The 16,736-nt window shown below is 33.7% G+C and overlaps 1 protein-coding gene across 2 annotated transcripts in view; it reads right to left on the bottom strand.

Annotated features, from left to right (window-relative positions):
• CNTNAP2 (contactin associated protein 2) overlaps positions 1–16,736 on the bottom strand; it is a 1,054,227-nt gene that overhangs the window by 564,891 nt on the left and 472,600 nt on the right. For both annotated transcript variants that reach the window (XM_031503926.2, XM_077786381.1), the window contains one exon: positions 807–1,010. In XM_031503926.2, coding sequence (XP_031359786.2) covers positions 807–1,010 — 204 coding nt within the window. The remainder of the gene's footprint in view (positions 1–806; positions 1,011–16,736) is intronic.

Genomic DNA, 16,736 nt, shown 5'->3' with positions numbered 1-16,736 from the left:
TAATGTTAGCTCATCATCCATTCATGTTGATTGTTAGAAAAAGAACAGCAGAAAATGCTAGTGGAAATAAGTATTTTTTTAATGTAAATAAAAAATGGAACAATTTACTCTTCATGTATCTATACGAAAATTAAGGAAAATGGCATTAAATCTTTTTCTAAGGTTCTTTTGTTTGAATGAAACCTGAAACCAGATAAATGTGGATGTTTTTCATAATAAGTGTACTTTATAAATCCAGTCACTTATGAGTCTGTAGTCCTCTACTGGGAGGACTGGAACTAGAGTAATATGTACAGGATTTCATAATAAAATTGCCTGATTAAACAATCTGTTTCTTTTCCTTTCCTAGCCCTCCTTCTCAGACTCTAGGAAGGCTGCTGAACTCCAACTCCATGCAGCCTGTAACTCAGTAGACTGATACTATCTTTTTTTCTTTAAGGTTCCTAAGTGTGACCTTTATTTCTCCAGAAGTGATGACAGTGTTCTTCTCTCACACAAAGCACAGCTGAGACCAAATATAATTCTGGCAAGCTTTTTTTTTCTTTTTCGTTTGCAGTAATGACAATATATTGCTGATCTTGCTTTCCTGTATGATCTTTTCAGATAATCTCACATAGATTAAAAGGGACAGGATGGAACTAAATAGGCATGCATACTCCCCCAACATGTAAGAAGGAAATTAACAAGCTTTTCAACAAAATAGCTGAATGAATTATCAAATTACTGTGGGAAAGAGGATTAAATGTTTGACCTAAATCTTTTGTGCAAGTTAAAAACTGCCACAAAAGTAAACAATCAAGACATACCTAAATTTAAATTTAGAACTAGTTTGGCTCTCTTCAGTTCCAAGGTGATATAATCTCCTTGCTGTCCTTCTCCATGGAAGATTACACCTTCACTTTCAGAGGTCTTAAATTTCAGAGAGATGACATCTTTCAGTGTTTTCATTTTCTTGTTCCTGAATCTGTATGGTAACACTACATGGCCATCAAAATTGATGACATCAGCCCCTAAAGGAAAAAGAAAATAAAATCATTGATGAGAGATTGCATATTCCTATGGCAACTGGAAAAACAGACATGCCATGTGCAGATTGTACCTGAACAGAATAAAAAATATGCAAATGTGATATGCATTGTAAATACATTTTCTTTTGTCCACAATTTAATACCATAAAAATAAGAAACAAGCAGAATATAAATTTAATCCACATAAAGTAAAAATATAAATAAATTAGATCTGGGAGGAAAAATGCTACAAGTGTAGTCAATGACTTTCAATTTCTCTCAAATACAGTTGCTGTCATGTACATTTACCTAATTATAGCTCAAAATGAAAGGTAAACGTTTGAGTGGTCATTAATAAATCATTTGATACCTCTTTAAAATTCACTCGAGGTATCTGTAAGCACTGTAAACAATAAAACATGAGCCCAGAGTAACTGCCTGGCAATTTTAGACTTTATATAAAACAAACATAAGCCTTATATGTTTCATGAAATGGCAGGTAAGTTGTGACCTCAACTAATTTTGAGAATAAACTGTCATTTGAACTAATTATTTTCATGTTTGGTTTTGTTCAAAATACGTGGAAACTGAGGGATGCCAATATTTCAGGTCAATCCAATATTCATATCTATATATTGCATACTAGCACTACAAAGTTTTGTTTTGCTTATTTTCTTTATGCAATCTCTAAAGTATGAACAGCGATTTTCCACAATTTTCTGGATGCTAGATCCCAGTAAAAATAGCTGCAGAACAGGATTCTATTCAACAGATGCATTTATGCTGAATATTGAATCTTGCCACTTAAGCTGAATTCTGTAAAAGATTTCAGATACTTACCTCTAAAAATTTACACATATTTAAGAACTCCCATTTTTAAGTTGCTAACAATCAAATCACCAGTATCTTAGCAACTATTTGTATTACCATTTCATCCTAACCCTTGACAACTAACAATTGAATAGTTGCTAAGTAAAATTCTTCCTGTTTTTCAAAAGCATTTATACTCCTGATTGACACTTTATATTCATTCATGCTCTGAATGAAAAGAAGGATAGCATTTTATCATATATTATTCAATCACATCTGATTTTTGTCTTCTTCTGTGGTTTGCTCTTCAGTGATTGCTTGCAACTTATATTAAAATTCCTAACTTGTTTTTGTTATTTTTGTGGGAATTAATTTAAAACTTCCACCCCTCTCAAAAAAAAAAAAACAACCAAAAAAACCAAAAAACAGAGACAAACACATTTCCGTTGTGTAATTAACACAGAAGTCTATTTCAAAACTCCATTAAAACACTATGTATACTATGCCTAACTGCATATATTTCAATTTGAATTTATATGGCCAAGTCTTCCCTAAACCTGCAAAGACTTCTAAAGAAGTGATAAACTGTGATCCCTTTACTGTTTATGCCAACTAAATTTTGAAGAATTTTATTTGGTACATAAAATACGAGCCTTAGAAAGGACTGTGATATGCCATAATTATCACCATACATCTCATTTTTGTCAGAATTCAGAAATATATATTAGAAATATCACTTTTCTTTATAAAACACATCTTAAATTGCAAATTTCAATAGTAAATACGTATTAAGCTTTAGAGTACACCTAGAACTCTCAACCTGATCTGGTTTTTCCAAATGACATATTCCAGCCATGGGAGTCAGCTCAAAGTGTAATATCAAAATATTATGTTGTTTTTGTTCTGCAATAAATCTGTTTAGAAGTTACCAGCATGAAAGAGGACACATTTACTTGGGCATAAATGCCGAAATATTCAGAAGCAACAAATGGAATTTCAGAAGTGGGGTTATCATGGCTCAAGTTAATCCATTACTTCTGGAATGATTACATTTTTTAGGAAACAAAATAAATTGCTAGAAAAATAATGGAACAAATATTATATGAACCAGGTGGTTTTGTTTGCCTTGCAAATTGTCAAGAATCTGACAAATTAATTATTGAGATTTTTCTATGTAGTTTAAGGAAAAAAAAAACAACCCACTTTTAGAAAAAACATGAAATCCATTTATAGAAAAAAAAATGCAGTATGAAAGTCACCCTTTTATCACAAAAATCTTACCTTTATGTAAAGCAAATTTGCTATAGAGATCCTGCTCTTTTGAATCTACATACAACTGCCTGGCACAAGTGTTATAAATGAAAGAAAACTGATGGACATTACAACATAAGTAACCTTCATACCAAATACACATCATAAAAAGATGATTCCACATGCAATGTCTGAGATTGCCTTCCATTCAATTTCTTAAATTTACTTTCTGATGGTTACAGAAAATCCTGTATAGTTATATCAGTTTTCTCCTAAGGCCAGCTGGTACCACTTTGTAACATCTGAAACAGTTGGCTTAACAATCGGGGATCTGACCCAGAGATGATCAGGACAATGGGTTTTGTGGATTCATAAGATTCCCATAACAAGACAAGTATCCCTTCTGTTCCTACATCATTTTTACAGTTGAATAGGTGTACTCATTCTTTGAAGAAAATTTATATTATACACTTTATTTACATTAAAAATTTATATTATACACAATTTTACTCAGCTTTGTTAGCTGAATAAAAAGGCAACATTTTTCCAGAATCTATCCCTGAATTCCCGTGTTTTGAAAATAATTCAATCAAAAAAAGAAACTGCAGTCATCTTTGATTAAGAAGATTTTTTTTTTATGCATGGCTGTACTGTCAGCATGGGTCTGAATGATAATTCAATCACCTGAAGATTACACAGTAATTATGCTTAAGAATTATATGTAGACTGTAGTAATGATTTGTGTTCTGTCTATGATGACACTCAGATATTTAATATCATCAAAATTATCATAGTGCAGAATGCTGCTCAGACAGTAAACCATATAATTCCTATAATTGCAGTGTAAATATATAATTTTTCTCCTCCTTAGCCACTCATCTATCAGCATTAGTAGGAAAAAGACCTATTTACATTCACCTGCAGTCAGTGACTGTTGTCAGAGGCTACTGCTGCAATGGGGAAAACCTTCATAAGAGAAGATAAAGTTAAAAAGAGTGAGAGAAAGAGAACAAAGAAGAAGAAATGAAGAAAGAAGGGGAAAAGAAAACCTGACAATTTTTTTTAATTACATGGAAATAGGAAGTACAAATCTGATTACTTGCAATTTGATTTCTGCTCTGATGGATTTCCTATTATACAGATAGATTGGAAAACAGTGTTAAACCAGTAAAAATATAATACCACTTTCCTTTGGCTAGACAGATGTGTTAGGCTTTATCACAGTAAATGCTTGAGTCCACATTAAAGTTCTTTCATTAGTTAATGCATCATCAATTTTATTCTAAAAAATATTACAGAAAGCCTTGCAAAGATTGACCAAAGGATATTGGGTGACAAATGTGACCCTATTCACAAATCTCAAAGGAATCTAAATCTCCAGCCACAGATCTTCCTACCTATGCTTTTCTCCTGTACTTTAGTCTACATGCAGGATTTGGCAAAATTTGATCAGGGCATCAAATGTATTTGATGGCATTTGATTTGATACTGCAAAACAACATATCAACTGATTATGGAGAAAAAGCCCCAAATCAGACTTAAGCTCCAGAACTTTTCTATTTACTCCACTTCTTATGAAAGAAATACAACTATCTTCAATGCCAACAGTTTAAGAATGAAGAAGTGTGCATTCACAAAGACTCATGAGATACTGAGACTTCTTCACAGCTACTTAGCTGCTTTGATCAAGGTACTGCCTGGAGTTACTAAAAAATCCCTGCTTTCTGACACAGTAAAATAACAGCAATCAAAACAAAGCAGAACAGCAAAGTGCTTTCCAGAAAAATGTTTACCATACCGTGAACAAAAACCATGGAATATGTTTCTCCTCCTAAATTACAAATTTAACGTGTACAAATATTTTTAAATTGCTACTGATCTCTGAATGACTGACACTTCAAAGTCTATACAGAATATTTCAGTTGGATTAAAGATATAAAAGTTCTGTACAACTGACAGACAGCGACCTTCAGTGAAATTTTCCCACTCTGTTATCTCTCATCTATTTTTTCATCTGCTTAAATTGTCTGTTTAGACTAAATGAGCTTTAGGGAAAAATCCTCACTTTTAGCATTCTTTTTTTACCCTGTAGTTTGAACCTTATATCTGATATGCTAGTAATATAGTAATAGATGGTAATAACCATACACTGAGCATCTACCATCCACAAATATCAAAGATACATCAAAGCATCTTTGGCTGGCCCAAACTATTCCACATCTGTAGCTTCACTTATAGCTATTAGTCACAGGTTCTAAAATATCATTATGGGAAATGTAAGTACATAAACAGTGTATCGTTTACATGTTTTAACAGTAAAAAAAGACTGTTTTCTTCTGACAAAGCAAAATCATACAAAGAATAAAGGCTCGTTTTGTTATTACTCACAAAAAAACTACATATGCAGAAATTTCTTCAGAAAATCCAAATCTACTTTTTCAGTAGTTTCATATGCTGTCAACATGATAGCATGCTGAATTTGCCACTTGGTCTTTGCAGCTTGAGCCTCAGTGGAACTAATTTAGCTGAGCTCATGTTAGAAATGTACTGCTACACCCCATTTCACCAAAAAAAAAAAAAAAAAAAAAAGCCATGGCCCAGCGCAGTAGTCAAAAGATTGCCTCCTCTTTTATGTTTTCTTGCAGCGAGGCAGAGAGCCAAAGGTACCGTGTTTGAGCACTGCCTTCAGGCACTACAGCCCAGCTATAAGGACATGGGCAGCTCTGGCCTCACGTCTGCAGCAGCCAAACTGACACTGCCTTTACTCCATTTTTCAAAAGTCAAGGCACTTGCTACAAAGGAGCAAAAAACTAATACAGATACAGATGTATCTTGCATTTACAATAATGTGTACTTAATTCAGATTCTAGAAGCATATGGTGAAGGAAAATCAATCTTATGCTTCTCTTGCCTGCTTAGTTTCCAATGCACTGAGCCTGAATCCTGTTGTTATCTGTCAAGTGATGTCAAAATTTTAAAGAGAAAATATACCTTTGCAAGGAGGTGTGGAATTTTTTCCTCATTTTTCTTTATATTACATACAGTGTACGTATGGCAATGCAGTATCAAAGTAGTAAGAGTTTTGTCAAGGTGTATTTTTAACTCAATGTTTGGATAAATGACACAAACTTTACTCTTCCTTTTTATATGCCTGCCAGAAACTCTCCAAATAAAACTGTGAGGAAATATTTCCTAGTCTACTGAGAATGCTTTGCCAAGTTATGAGTGCAATATCCACTGAAGATATATAAAAAACATTTGGTACTTTAAATTTTTTCCTGAATTTCAAAGCACAGACATTTTTCTCTATTTTTATCCTAATATAATCCCACTAAAAAATTGTAGTTATTATAATGGTGCTATTTAATATTAATTCTTCTAACTCTTGTGAAAATGTCTATAAATATGTGGTTTTGTCATAATTTTCTGTCTAGTAAGAAACAAATGCAACAAGTGAAATGAAAAAGAAGTAGAACCAAAATTAAAGAAGAAAGAAAAACAAAAGTATGTACAATATATATAAAGATATGTAATATAATGACCATGGCTAAGATTTGTCCTGTGTCCTCAAGTGTATGTATAAATGTGTCCTCCTGCTCTTTTTCTTTTTTAAATAGGAAAACTGGGTTCTTTCTGACACTATCAAACTAAATTTTTATACAAGCTAGTTGTTCCTTAAGACAATAATTTTGTGACAAGTGGAGTTCTGTGCAGTTTCAACTAACTTAAATTAGTTACCATATACACAGAAGAAAACACTAAAGTATTTGAAAATTTCATTAACTTAGATGAAGCTTCAGAACACACTACAAAATTATTTTCTTAGGGGTGTGTGTAATAGGATGATTTTTCAAGAACTTAACAATGTAAAGTTAATGATTTTTTGGTTGAAGATTTTCAAGCAAATTTTCTTTCATTGATTCTTCAAATTTCAAAAATATAATTAATTTAAAAACTAAATGGGAACATTTTTATATATGCTGTGTTTTGACTATAGGGTGGATAAATGAGAAAATGAACATATTAATAATATACTTTGCAATTCAGTTTTAAGCATATCCATTCTAACCAGAGTTTGCAAAATAAATCATACCAAACAGTACATAGTAGTCTTCTATAGTGGACTACTACCAGTGCCAGAGAGAACTAAAACATAATCTAAAATAATCTTCATATCAGAAATAAACTATTTTTTCGACAATCTATTCTGCTTTTTGACTCTAGAAGGACAATTGCAATGGATGATAAGAGATACAGTCTATTTCAAGTAGTCTATTCCTAGGGAAAAAAAAAAGAGATTCAGCATACATAAAAACACTTCTTTGATGGCTGTACATGAGTTTTTACACTTTGAAAAGTTTTCATATGTATAGCTTTATATGGTTCATTTATGATCATGAAAATTAAAATTCACGCACCTTGCAACTATGAACTATATGCAACACAATATTCTCTATGATCTACTGTTCTCTAGATATGGTACTTTAAAATAAATCTGGTAAAAATATATGTATAATTCAACTACTCTAAAAAAAGTCTGCTTTTTTTGTATTTTATCATGCTGTTTACAAGCCAGAAGCATTCCTTGCAATCATAAATTCATTTAGTTCTGTTCTTCATTTTGAAACCCATCATTTGACATTAGATCTCAATGGGAACATTAAACTATATCATTAAACTCTAAAACCAGGTACAGTAAAGAACTTAATATACTTGAAAACAGCTAGCCTCTACTAATGTTTTCACTGTTTATTAAAAAGGTAAATCACAAGAGCTCCAGGTCAATAAAAAAAGACAGCTCTGACTCTCGCACAGTAAATGGCCAATACAGGTCTCAATCCTTATTACACTGCTGAACTTACTCATTACTTAATAAAAAGAACTACAGCAAAGAAAGAAATTGTACCATGCCTTAACGTTTACACTCAATTTACTCAGTGATCTACAAAATGGACAAGACAATCTCTTAAAATATTAAGGAAATGGATGACTAGCTGGAGCTTTGGTTTTAATGTTTACAGCTACATGAAAACAGGAAGACACACAATTGACCCACAAAATACTGGTTTAGAAGTCCTCTTTTTGAGCTGATGCTACCCAATTCAATCATCTTGTGGTATATAATCTTTCCATGTCTTTTAATATCTGGATGCTCTTAGAATATCCATTACTCAAGACCAAATTCTTCTTTCTCAATCATGTTCTAGATCCTTTATTCACAAAATCACTCTCAAACACATATTCTTTACTTCTTCCAACCATGGAACTTTTATTTAAATTGAACTCTCAAAGTGAGCTGCACAGACAATGATTAAGGAGTATGGAGCATGGACTGTTTCAAGCTCCTGTGCTCAGTAATGTCTCACAGCATAAAAATCTCACAACTGTCATTCCAACTTCTGCAGTTGACTGCAGAAAGCATGGAGTGCAAGACTGAGACAGACCTGGCCATGGGACACTCACATTTGTTATAGTGAGTAATCTCACTATTGCCTGAGGGAAAAAATGTGTGTCACTAAACCCCATTTCTAATAGATGTCTAGTCCTTTCTTGAAACTATGAGTCTGCTGCTGCTGCTAATTCCATCTTGGTGTATGAATCCATTATATGGAAACAGAAACTAAAGTGAGTTGCTATTTTCAGCTACTGTATTTCAATTCAAAATTATGAGTTAATAGAGGAAAATTCTTTAGCATAAATGACTGCAGAACTTTACGCATTTGTACAGTTCAGTTCCACTGTTTTATTTCCAAATTAATCAGAGATTAATATCTAGTGTTTAGCACAACATAGAAAAAGCAGACCACTGGAACATGATTGTGGACAAATAATTCAAAAGAAGTAATTCAGCCAAATATTTTTTCCTCTCTTGCCTAACATCCAACATATCTAAGATCTAACATATCTAAGAGGTATGTATATACCTCTACTGTACTCCTTACTCAATGATGTCTTGCACATTGAGATGGAAGAAAGTGTTTGGATTCCAAACTTGTAAACCATAAAATCTGAGCTCCAAACTCTGTCATGCATAGATCAAGTATGAACTTCCTAATGGCTGAACCCAGTATTTATTATCCTTTGTATTTATTTTAGTGTGTTCAATTTAAAAGTCGCACTCATACAAGTTAATAAAAAAAGTTTTATTTTCAACTGATCTACGTTCATTAGGTTCTGCCTTGGTTCAGTGAAAGTCTAATAATTTAACATGTAAACAGCCTCCAGTGATTAAGGTGTTACTGCAAAAGGGCATAGAGTTACCAATATTAAGTGAATGAGCAATGTATTTGAATAAAAATTAGCAAAAATGTAAGGATTGATGGTACTGCATTCAGCATCACTTGCAACACTGCTTGCATTCTGGGAAAGAAGGATTCAATATACAGTAATATGAAATGCTTAACTTGTGTTGTATCACACATATAAAGTGAGATAAAGTGAGATACTTCTCTGCGAGGGAAAAACCATTTTTATTGCAAAAATGTTCTCCATGACAAGAAGTACATCAGGTAAGAACACATAGTCACAAAATCACGAAGGTTCAAAGGGATCTGTAGATTTCACCTAGTACAACCCACATGCTCAAAGTTTATTTGCACATTTAATTCTGCCAGAAGCATTGAGTTTCATTTAACTGGGTTTTCACCTTTTTCTCTTACTTGAATAAGGAAACAGAAGATTTGCTTTATCAACAGGAGATTTTCCTTGTGTTTATTAGACTGCACTTTCCAAGGTCAGTGATGTACTGTGTCTCCCTTCCTACAGCCAGATATGACTTATCTAGAACTTCTAGCAGGGTTTACAGTTCAAGAGTTTTTGGTATTGCAGAGCTTAAGACCTTCAAACACCTCATTTGCCAGAACAGCCTCTCCAGCAGGAGGTTGCTAATGGCATCTCAGCTGTGTGACTGGCTGTTCCTCCCCTAGGAATTGTACCATGCATTTCAGATTTCCCTGCTCAGCCAGTGCCAGCAATTCAGTTTCCTGATCCTTTGATTATGCTCCATCACTAAAAGCTTAAAAAAATACAGTAAGATGAGGTTTTTTTTCTCAGGAAGACTGTAAGGGACCTGCTTACATATAGTTAGCACATATTAACATGCTGCAGGTTCAATATTTACAATCAAAGTACATTACTCTTTTAATTACAGATCCTCATCCATAATGACTGATTTGTTTTTTCTGGACTAAGGTGTTCATTTAATTAAAGTTTTCAAGCTCTAAAGTAAATATTAATACTAGAATCCAAAACTAAACTATTGCTTCATTTCTTCAGACATTATTGTAGTGTTTTGTTGTTAACGTGAGCAGCTTCTCTTGCTGGGATACCCCGAGCAGTGGCGTGCTGGGCGGTGAGGGAAGAGAACGGGTAGCTGCTCCCCCTGGGAAGCTCTGCTGTCCCAGTTGTTGGTGTGGGGACAGACAGAGGCGATACGGGGCTTGGGGATGAACAAGATGATTTTATTCAGCAAGGCCCAAGACCCGCCGAGGAGAGCGAACAAAGGTTTTATACAGGAACTCAGGAGGCGGGGTATAGGAACAGCAACCAATGAGGGCAGGGCTGGGAGGAGTTTAGGATGGGACTAACATAGCACAAACCTATCAGGGGAAAGGGGAGTGGAGTAACACAACGTAACCAGTAGGGTGTTGAGCCTCACCAAATAGACAGGGAATACTCTGGAAACAGGGGAGGGGATTAGGAGGAATGACAGGGAATGTTCTGGGGAAAGGGGCAGGGAAAGGGAGAATTGACAACTTGGAGAGGAGAGGGTTAGGGAAGATCTTGGGAAGATTAACAACTGGGGAACACAGGAGATTGTGTGTGGGGGGGGGGGGGGGAGTGAACAGACACTGAACAAATATCAAATCAAAGAAAAAACACACCACAACAGTGTTTGTCTCTAAATTTACAGGCTCCTGACAGAGAAATAAAAGTAAAACCTGTTGTTTAATAGCAGAGTCAGATTAAGTAAGGAAAGGAAATAGCATTTTTGGTTAATCAGAAATGACTGGAAGGCTCAAAATATCATAAGACTGTATCTCCAGAAAAAAAAAATTTACCAATCCTGTCAAATTCTATTTTTTTTTTCAGAAAGAAAGGGAGTCTGAGTAAGACCATACATATAGCTTTCCTGTCAGATGGGGCATTTTCCATTTTTGGGATCATTTATCTGTTATTAGAGCCACCCAAAGTATGCTTGTAAATTATTTGAAAAAGCATTTTCTTTCAGTCTTCGAATTATGCAAGATTTTTTGAGATTATGCAATCAATGAAATTATTTTTCAACAGTAATTTTTAAAAACCTGTATTTGATTCTTAAAAATAATTCAACCAGCTCTGTATGTCAGTGGCTGTCAGTACAGCAAATATGCATAATCACACAATGGATGAAATTTTATAGCCCTTACTTAGGCTATAATTAAATATGTTTAATTAGGAAAGGGAGAATAATACTCAGAATTTTTCCAAGTAGGTAAGAAATGCATACAAGTGTGTATAGGCAACTCATTCCAGCTTCATAAGATGCTGCTATTCAATCAGGAAGCAATGAGTGCTACATATGAATAAAAGAGGAAGATGCTTTCTTAAAACTCAGATGTGGATAAGTAAATTTTATTGCTTAAAACTGCCACATTCCATTTTTTAAAGTGCTCTTTTATGTTGGAACAAGGCATTCAGAGAAATTTTCCCTACAGATATGGCTGTGATGAATGTAGTGTTTGAAAGTTATTTTTCACTCTTTATCCAGACAACATAGTTTAGAATAAATCAAATAAGTAAAGCACACAGAAGACGTGGTCTTGGCTTACTGCACTGGAATACAACCTAATATGTAATGTAATAGGCACATCTTGGATTATATATATATCCACACATGGATTTGGTTTGTAAAGAAAAATTGTTTCCTTTGGGTTTAACAAGTTATTGTTACAGGTATATGGGAGAATAGATATAGGAGATGACTTTAACAAAACAGAAAAATTTTAGCTAAGGTAGCAAGTAATAGACACATAAGTTTTAGTGAAATCTTTCTGTCCATGTGGTAGCATCCTAAAACAAACAAACAAAAAATCAATACAAATATAAATGCAGATATTATTGTCAGTATATTTTAAAATATAATTCCTCAGTAGAAGAAATACATGAAGAGGTTATTAACCTGGAAAATCATATTTAGCTTGTGCATGCAATAGCTGGTTGTGCAGTCAGTGCTGTTCCACTTGTCCTAGCATTTTCCCTGGTGACAGTATTGTTGAACCAGCAGATCATCGCAAGTCAGTTTCCAGATTCCTGACTTTCTAAACGTTCTATTAGAAACCATGTTTTTCATCACTAATACCAGTGAAGGATTAGACTTCCACCTATTTAACAAAGACAGCAGGCTAACTCCTCTGCTATATATCAATTATCATTAAGAAAAGAAAATCTAAACATACATTTCACTTTTTCACCTTCGATAAAGCAAAATAATTTCTGAAATAATGGTTAGAAACATGTCTTTAATGTTCAAAAGCATTAAGAATAATCTATTCTGTCAGAAATCAATGGGAGAAATAAAAGCCATTTTATGTAAATATTTTAAACTGTAATTGGATTCCTATGCGTTTACATCAATTTGAAAACTTCTAATTACTCTTATCCAAGTAGATCTTTTAATAACAAATACAATTCATTACAAACAGTCATCTTATGAATCAATGGAGGACTCATGCATATTAAAAAAAAAAAGCAAAAAAACCCTCCTAGTCTATCTCCACTGCTTTTTTCTGTTTATGAAATCCTAGTCTTGAAAAAACTCATTGTTTACTATTTGACTGCAATAAGAAAGTTTAATTAAAAAAAAAAATTACCATTTCTGTTCAGAAGCCACTAAGTATTTGCTAAAAAAAAATCACACCCTTAACTTAAACAGAAGTACTGAAATTATTTTTAACCTTTAACTTTTACTTATAGATTACAGCCCATTCATTTCTGGGGGATTTCATCAAAATGTAAGAATTGCTAATTGAAAATTAAGCATCATCAAGGCAGTGTTGTGAATACAAGAAATGCTTAAAATATTTAATGTGCAGCAATTGAAGATGAGCTATCATTTATACATAATTAAAAATAAGGAGAACAAAATATCCTTACTGATTAAAAATTCTGCTCTTCTTGTAACTAATGACTCACACTAGTTTTCCTAAGGAAACCAAAAAGCTACTTGCTCTGATGAGTAATAGTAGTTAAAAGCATTTTTATGCAATATGTATCGGTCTTTTAATTTTCATTTTCAAGTCAAACAAGCAAACACACTCAAACAAGGCCTACAAATGGTGTATATTGAATTAATGAACAATGAAAATTGCACATGCAATGCTGTCCAGGTGTAGATGTACATGTCTGTGTTTGCATCTTGGTAAATATGGAATTATTGTGTTAATGCATTATTGCTTTAGGTAAGTAGCTCTGTATCACTGGTATCTTGAAACTGAATAGACTGGTGCCTATTAAAAGGCTTTGGAGAATGATAAAAAAATAATCAATCTCTTGTAATTTCTAAACTTTGTTGAAAAGTGCAAATTCAGTGCCTTCTAGCAGATATAGTCTGTATAATATTGCTTCATTTTTCCTTTTTTCAGCCTGTGGGGTTCTTTGTCAGGATTGTGTTTCCTTCTCTGTTTTTGCGCCCATCTGAGCCACTGCATTAAATAACAGAAAGATTGTCCCTAATGTTTTATAGGAGATGTGTCTGATTAGAAATCAAATCCCAAGGAGAGAAGACATCCAAACTACATATCCTAAAACTGCTCAGGAAGTAATCCTGAGTTTATGGGGGATGAGGAAAAATAAGCATATAAAACTGTTTATATTGATAGCTTTTATTTTGGAATGAAATATGGATATTTTTGTTTAGTTTTTTGATGAATGGTTATAAACTCCCAGAGAAATCAGACACTACTCTTATCATTGTATGAAAGCAATATTTCCCTTTCCACAGAGCTGAGCTTCAGTGGAAAGTCAGGCTTACTTGCAACAAGCAATAAACACAAGGAGAATGAAAGGTAAAAGGTAAAATATATTCAGGCTTTAAAAAAAAAATATTTTCAGGATGCTCTAAGGAATTTGGCAATATATCTATGATCATGAGGAAAGAATTTTGCAGAGAGAAAAACCCACTGACACACTGCCAGTCCAAGTTAATTAAAGAGATTGCAAATGACTACTATTGCTGCTGAACCTGAGCTATCACACCATGTGGAATTCAACCAAAAATTTTTTCTGCTCAGTCTTGCAGACTCCAAGCTGCTGTTGGGGCAGTTCTGGGGATTAAATCTTCCTCAAAGGGTTATGCTTTCAGTGCAGTGCAATCTTCCATTTACTTCAAAAAGTAGGAAGAAGAATTTGTAGAGAAATACCTGGGCCTCTAAGAGCTTTTCAATAGTCTTTGAACTCTATGTTACAACAGTAGGGTATCTCTCCATTATCCAATGGCCTTTGGGGAAAAAATCTCTAGCTATACTGAGAATGATAAACTTACAAGATATTAGGCTCCCAGTTCCTATTGAGTTTTAATTCTTACTCTTTTTCTCCTCACCTCAACAAAATTCTTCACTAAATTTTCTAATATATTTAAGTAAATGTATTTCCAGCATTTTATTTTTAAAGAAAGACGTAATAAGAGTTAAAACAAGCAAAACCAACAGCAATCAAAAAACCTCAATCCATATCCTTTCCACTAATTTATTTTAATAAAGATGGATCCTTCTAGTAGTAACTTTTTGAGTCCTTGGAAGTGTTTTTTTCTGAAGATGCTTGATCCTTTAGGGCACTGCTGTGCAGGCATTTGTAATTAAAGCCAAGGGGAGATCAAATGGACTGTACTCTCTTTTCATTTAAAGGTGCTTAAACTGCTATAGTTGACCTTGTCTACACAGAAGAATTATTACAAGAAAATCTCATCACTACCAAAGCTATTTCAGCTACAGTAACATCCATATTGTTTTGAATTTTTGAGTAGATCACTCAGCAATAGTAGTACTTTCAAGAACATCTGCTGATATCATAGTATCCATGTTATGGCAAATTTTGTCTGTTTAGTGTAAAATAGCCTCACTGTAAACAATTCTTAGTCTCCAACTCCTATGGGCAAGTTTAATTCAGTCTTATATTCTTTTAAGGAAAAACTCTGCATTTCTTTTTACCAAATGAAATAAACCACTTTATAAAACTGATATTTAAGTATACCTTTACAGACAGACAACAAATGTCTCATTTACCATAGCCAGTATTGTCCAAATTATCTTTTCATTCTTTTACAGGCTTGGTATACACTGATTTGGCAACAGATTTAGCATTGGTCCATACTGTAAGATCTGAAAAGTAAATTAAATGCAAAATAAAGACAGGATTTTCCAGGTACTTTTTAACCTGTGAGGAAAAACAGATCTTTTTGTTTCTTCTAGATGTGCCATATATCTTCAGAGAATGCTGTACAGGTCAGTTCTGTAGTCTGTTTTTTGCTCAAGGGTTGCATGAAAATGTGATACCCAGCTTTTGAGTTAATATTTGCAGTATTTGCTCCTCGTTGCCTAAGCTACTAATGGCAAAAATCTCACTGAACTTAATGGGTATTTCTCAGCTGTGAATGTCCCTCATGTATAGAAAAGGTTTCAGGCACAATCCTTTGTCTTTGGACTTTAAGTAATAAAATACAAAAGTGAAACAGTAAAACAATATAAAATAAATACACAATTTGAAAGAGAAAATTGAAATACCTTAAAATAAAAAGAAACTTATTGTTCTACCAAGTCCAGCTCAGTTTTACAAAGTGAATAGAAAGACTTTACCTGAATGCCTAAGTAAATAATTACACTCTCTTATCTCAGTTAAGACAATACAAAGACAAGATTTTGATCCCTGCCATCTGACTCTCTGAGATGCTTTTCCTAAGAAAAATGGATGATGTTAGAACTTATCAAATATGCTGAATATAAATCTGTCATAATCTCAGTGCAACTCATGGAGCAGTTATAGTTCACTGAGCATAGGGGATTTTTTTTTCTTGTGTCCCTTTTTTTCTTCACTGCCTACCAGCATAATGGGCCCCCTTGCCCTTTATGTTATATTGTTGTGTTAGTTGCTTTTCATAGCTCACGCTGAGAGATCTGCCTAATTAGGAAGACCAGAGTCAGCTTCTAGACTATTGCTGTTTAATACTGTTATTTTATCTGTTAATTGATGTGCTACACTTGGCAATCTAATTAGATTTTTTTACTGCAGAGATAAGTCAGTGAAATTGCAAAGAAGTGCAGAAGGCTGGTGAGAGGCTCAAAAATATTTATTGCTAGAATTACTTATGTGTGATGTTCATGCATTTGTAGCATCTCATCTTCCACCCATGCCCACAACCTTATCAGGCTTTTGTCATGAAGGATGTGGTTTATTTCCTGTACATAATTCCTATTCCTGCCAGTGAGTTGTTTCTCTTCTCCATCTCTGTCTCTGCCATGTCCCTTCTTTTTCTTTCCATGCTTCTTCCTCAGTTTTACTAACAAGGCTATCTCTCTTTATGTGTTGTAATTTCACAGTGAAGTGCCTTAAAGTTAATTTATAACTTTTGTGAGGTCATACAAAAATGGCACTTCAAAGAGACACTTCAACAGGGTGCATGTACTCACAAGAACT

This window comes from Lonchura striata, chromosome 1 (genome assembly GCF_046129695.1).
Source record: "Lonchura striata isolate bLonStr1 chromosome 1, bLonStr1.mat, whole genome shotgun sequence".
NCBI lineage: Eukaryota > Metazoa > Chordata > Aves > Passeriformes > Estrildidae > Lonchura > Lonchura striata.
The sequence above is the reverse complement of the archived record's forward strand: the minus strand, read 5'-3'. Positions and strand labels throughout refer to the sequence as shown.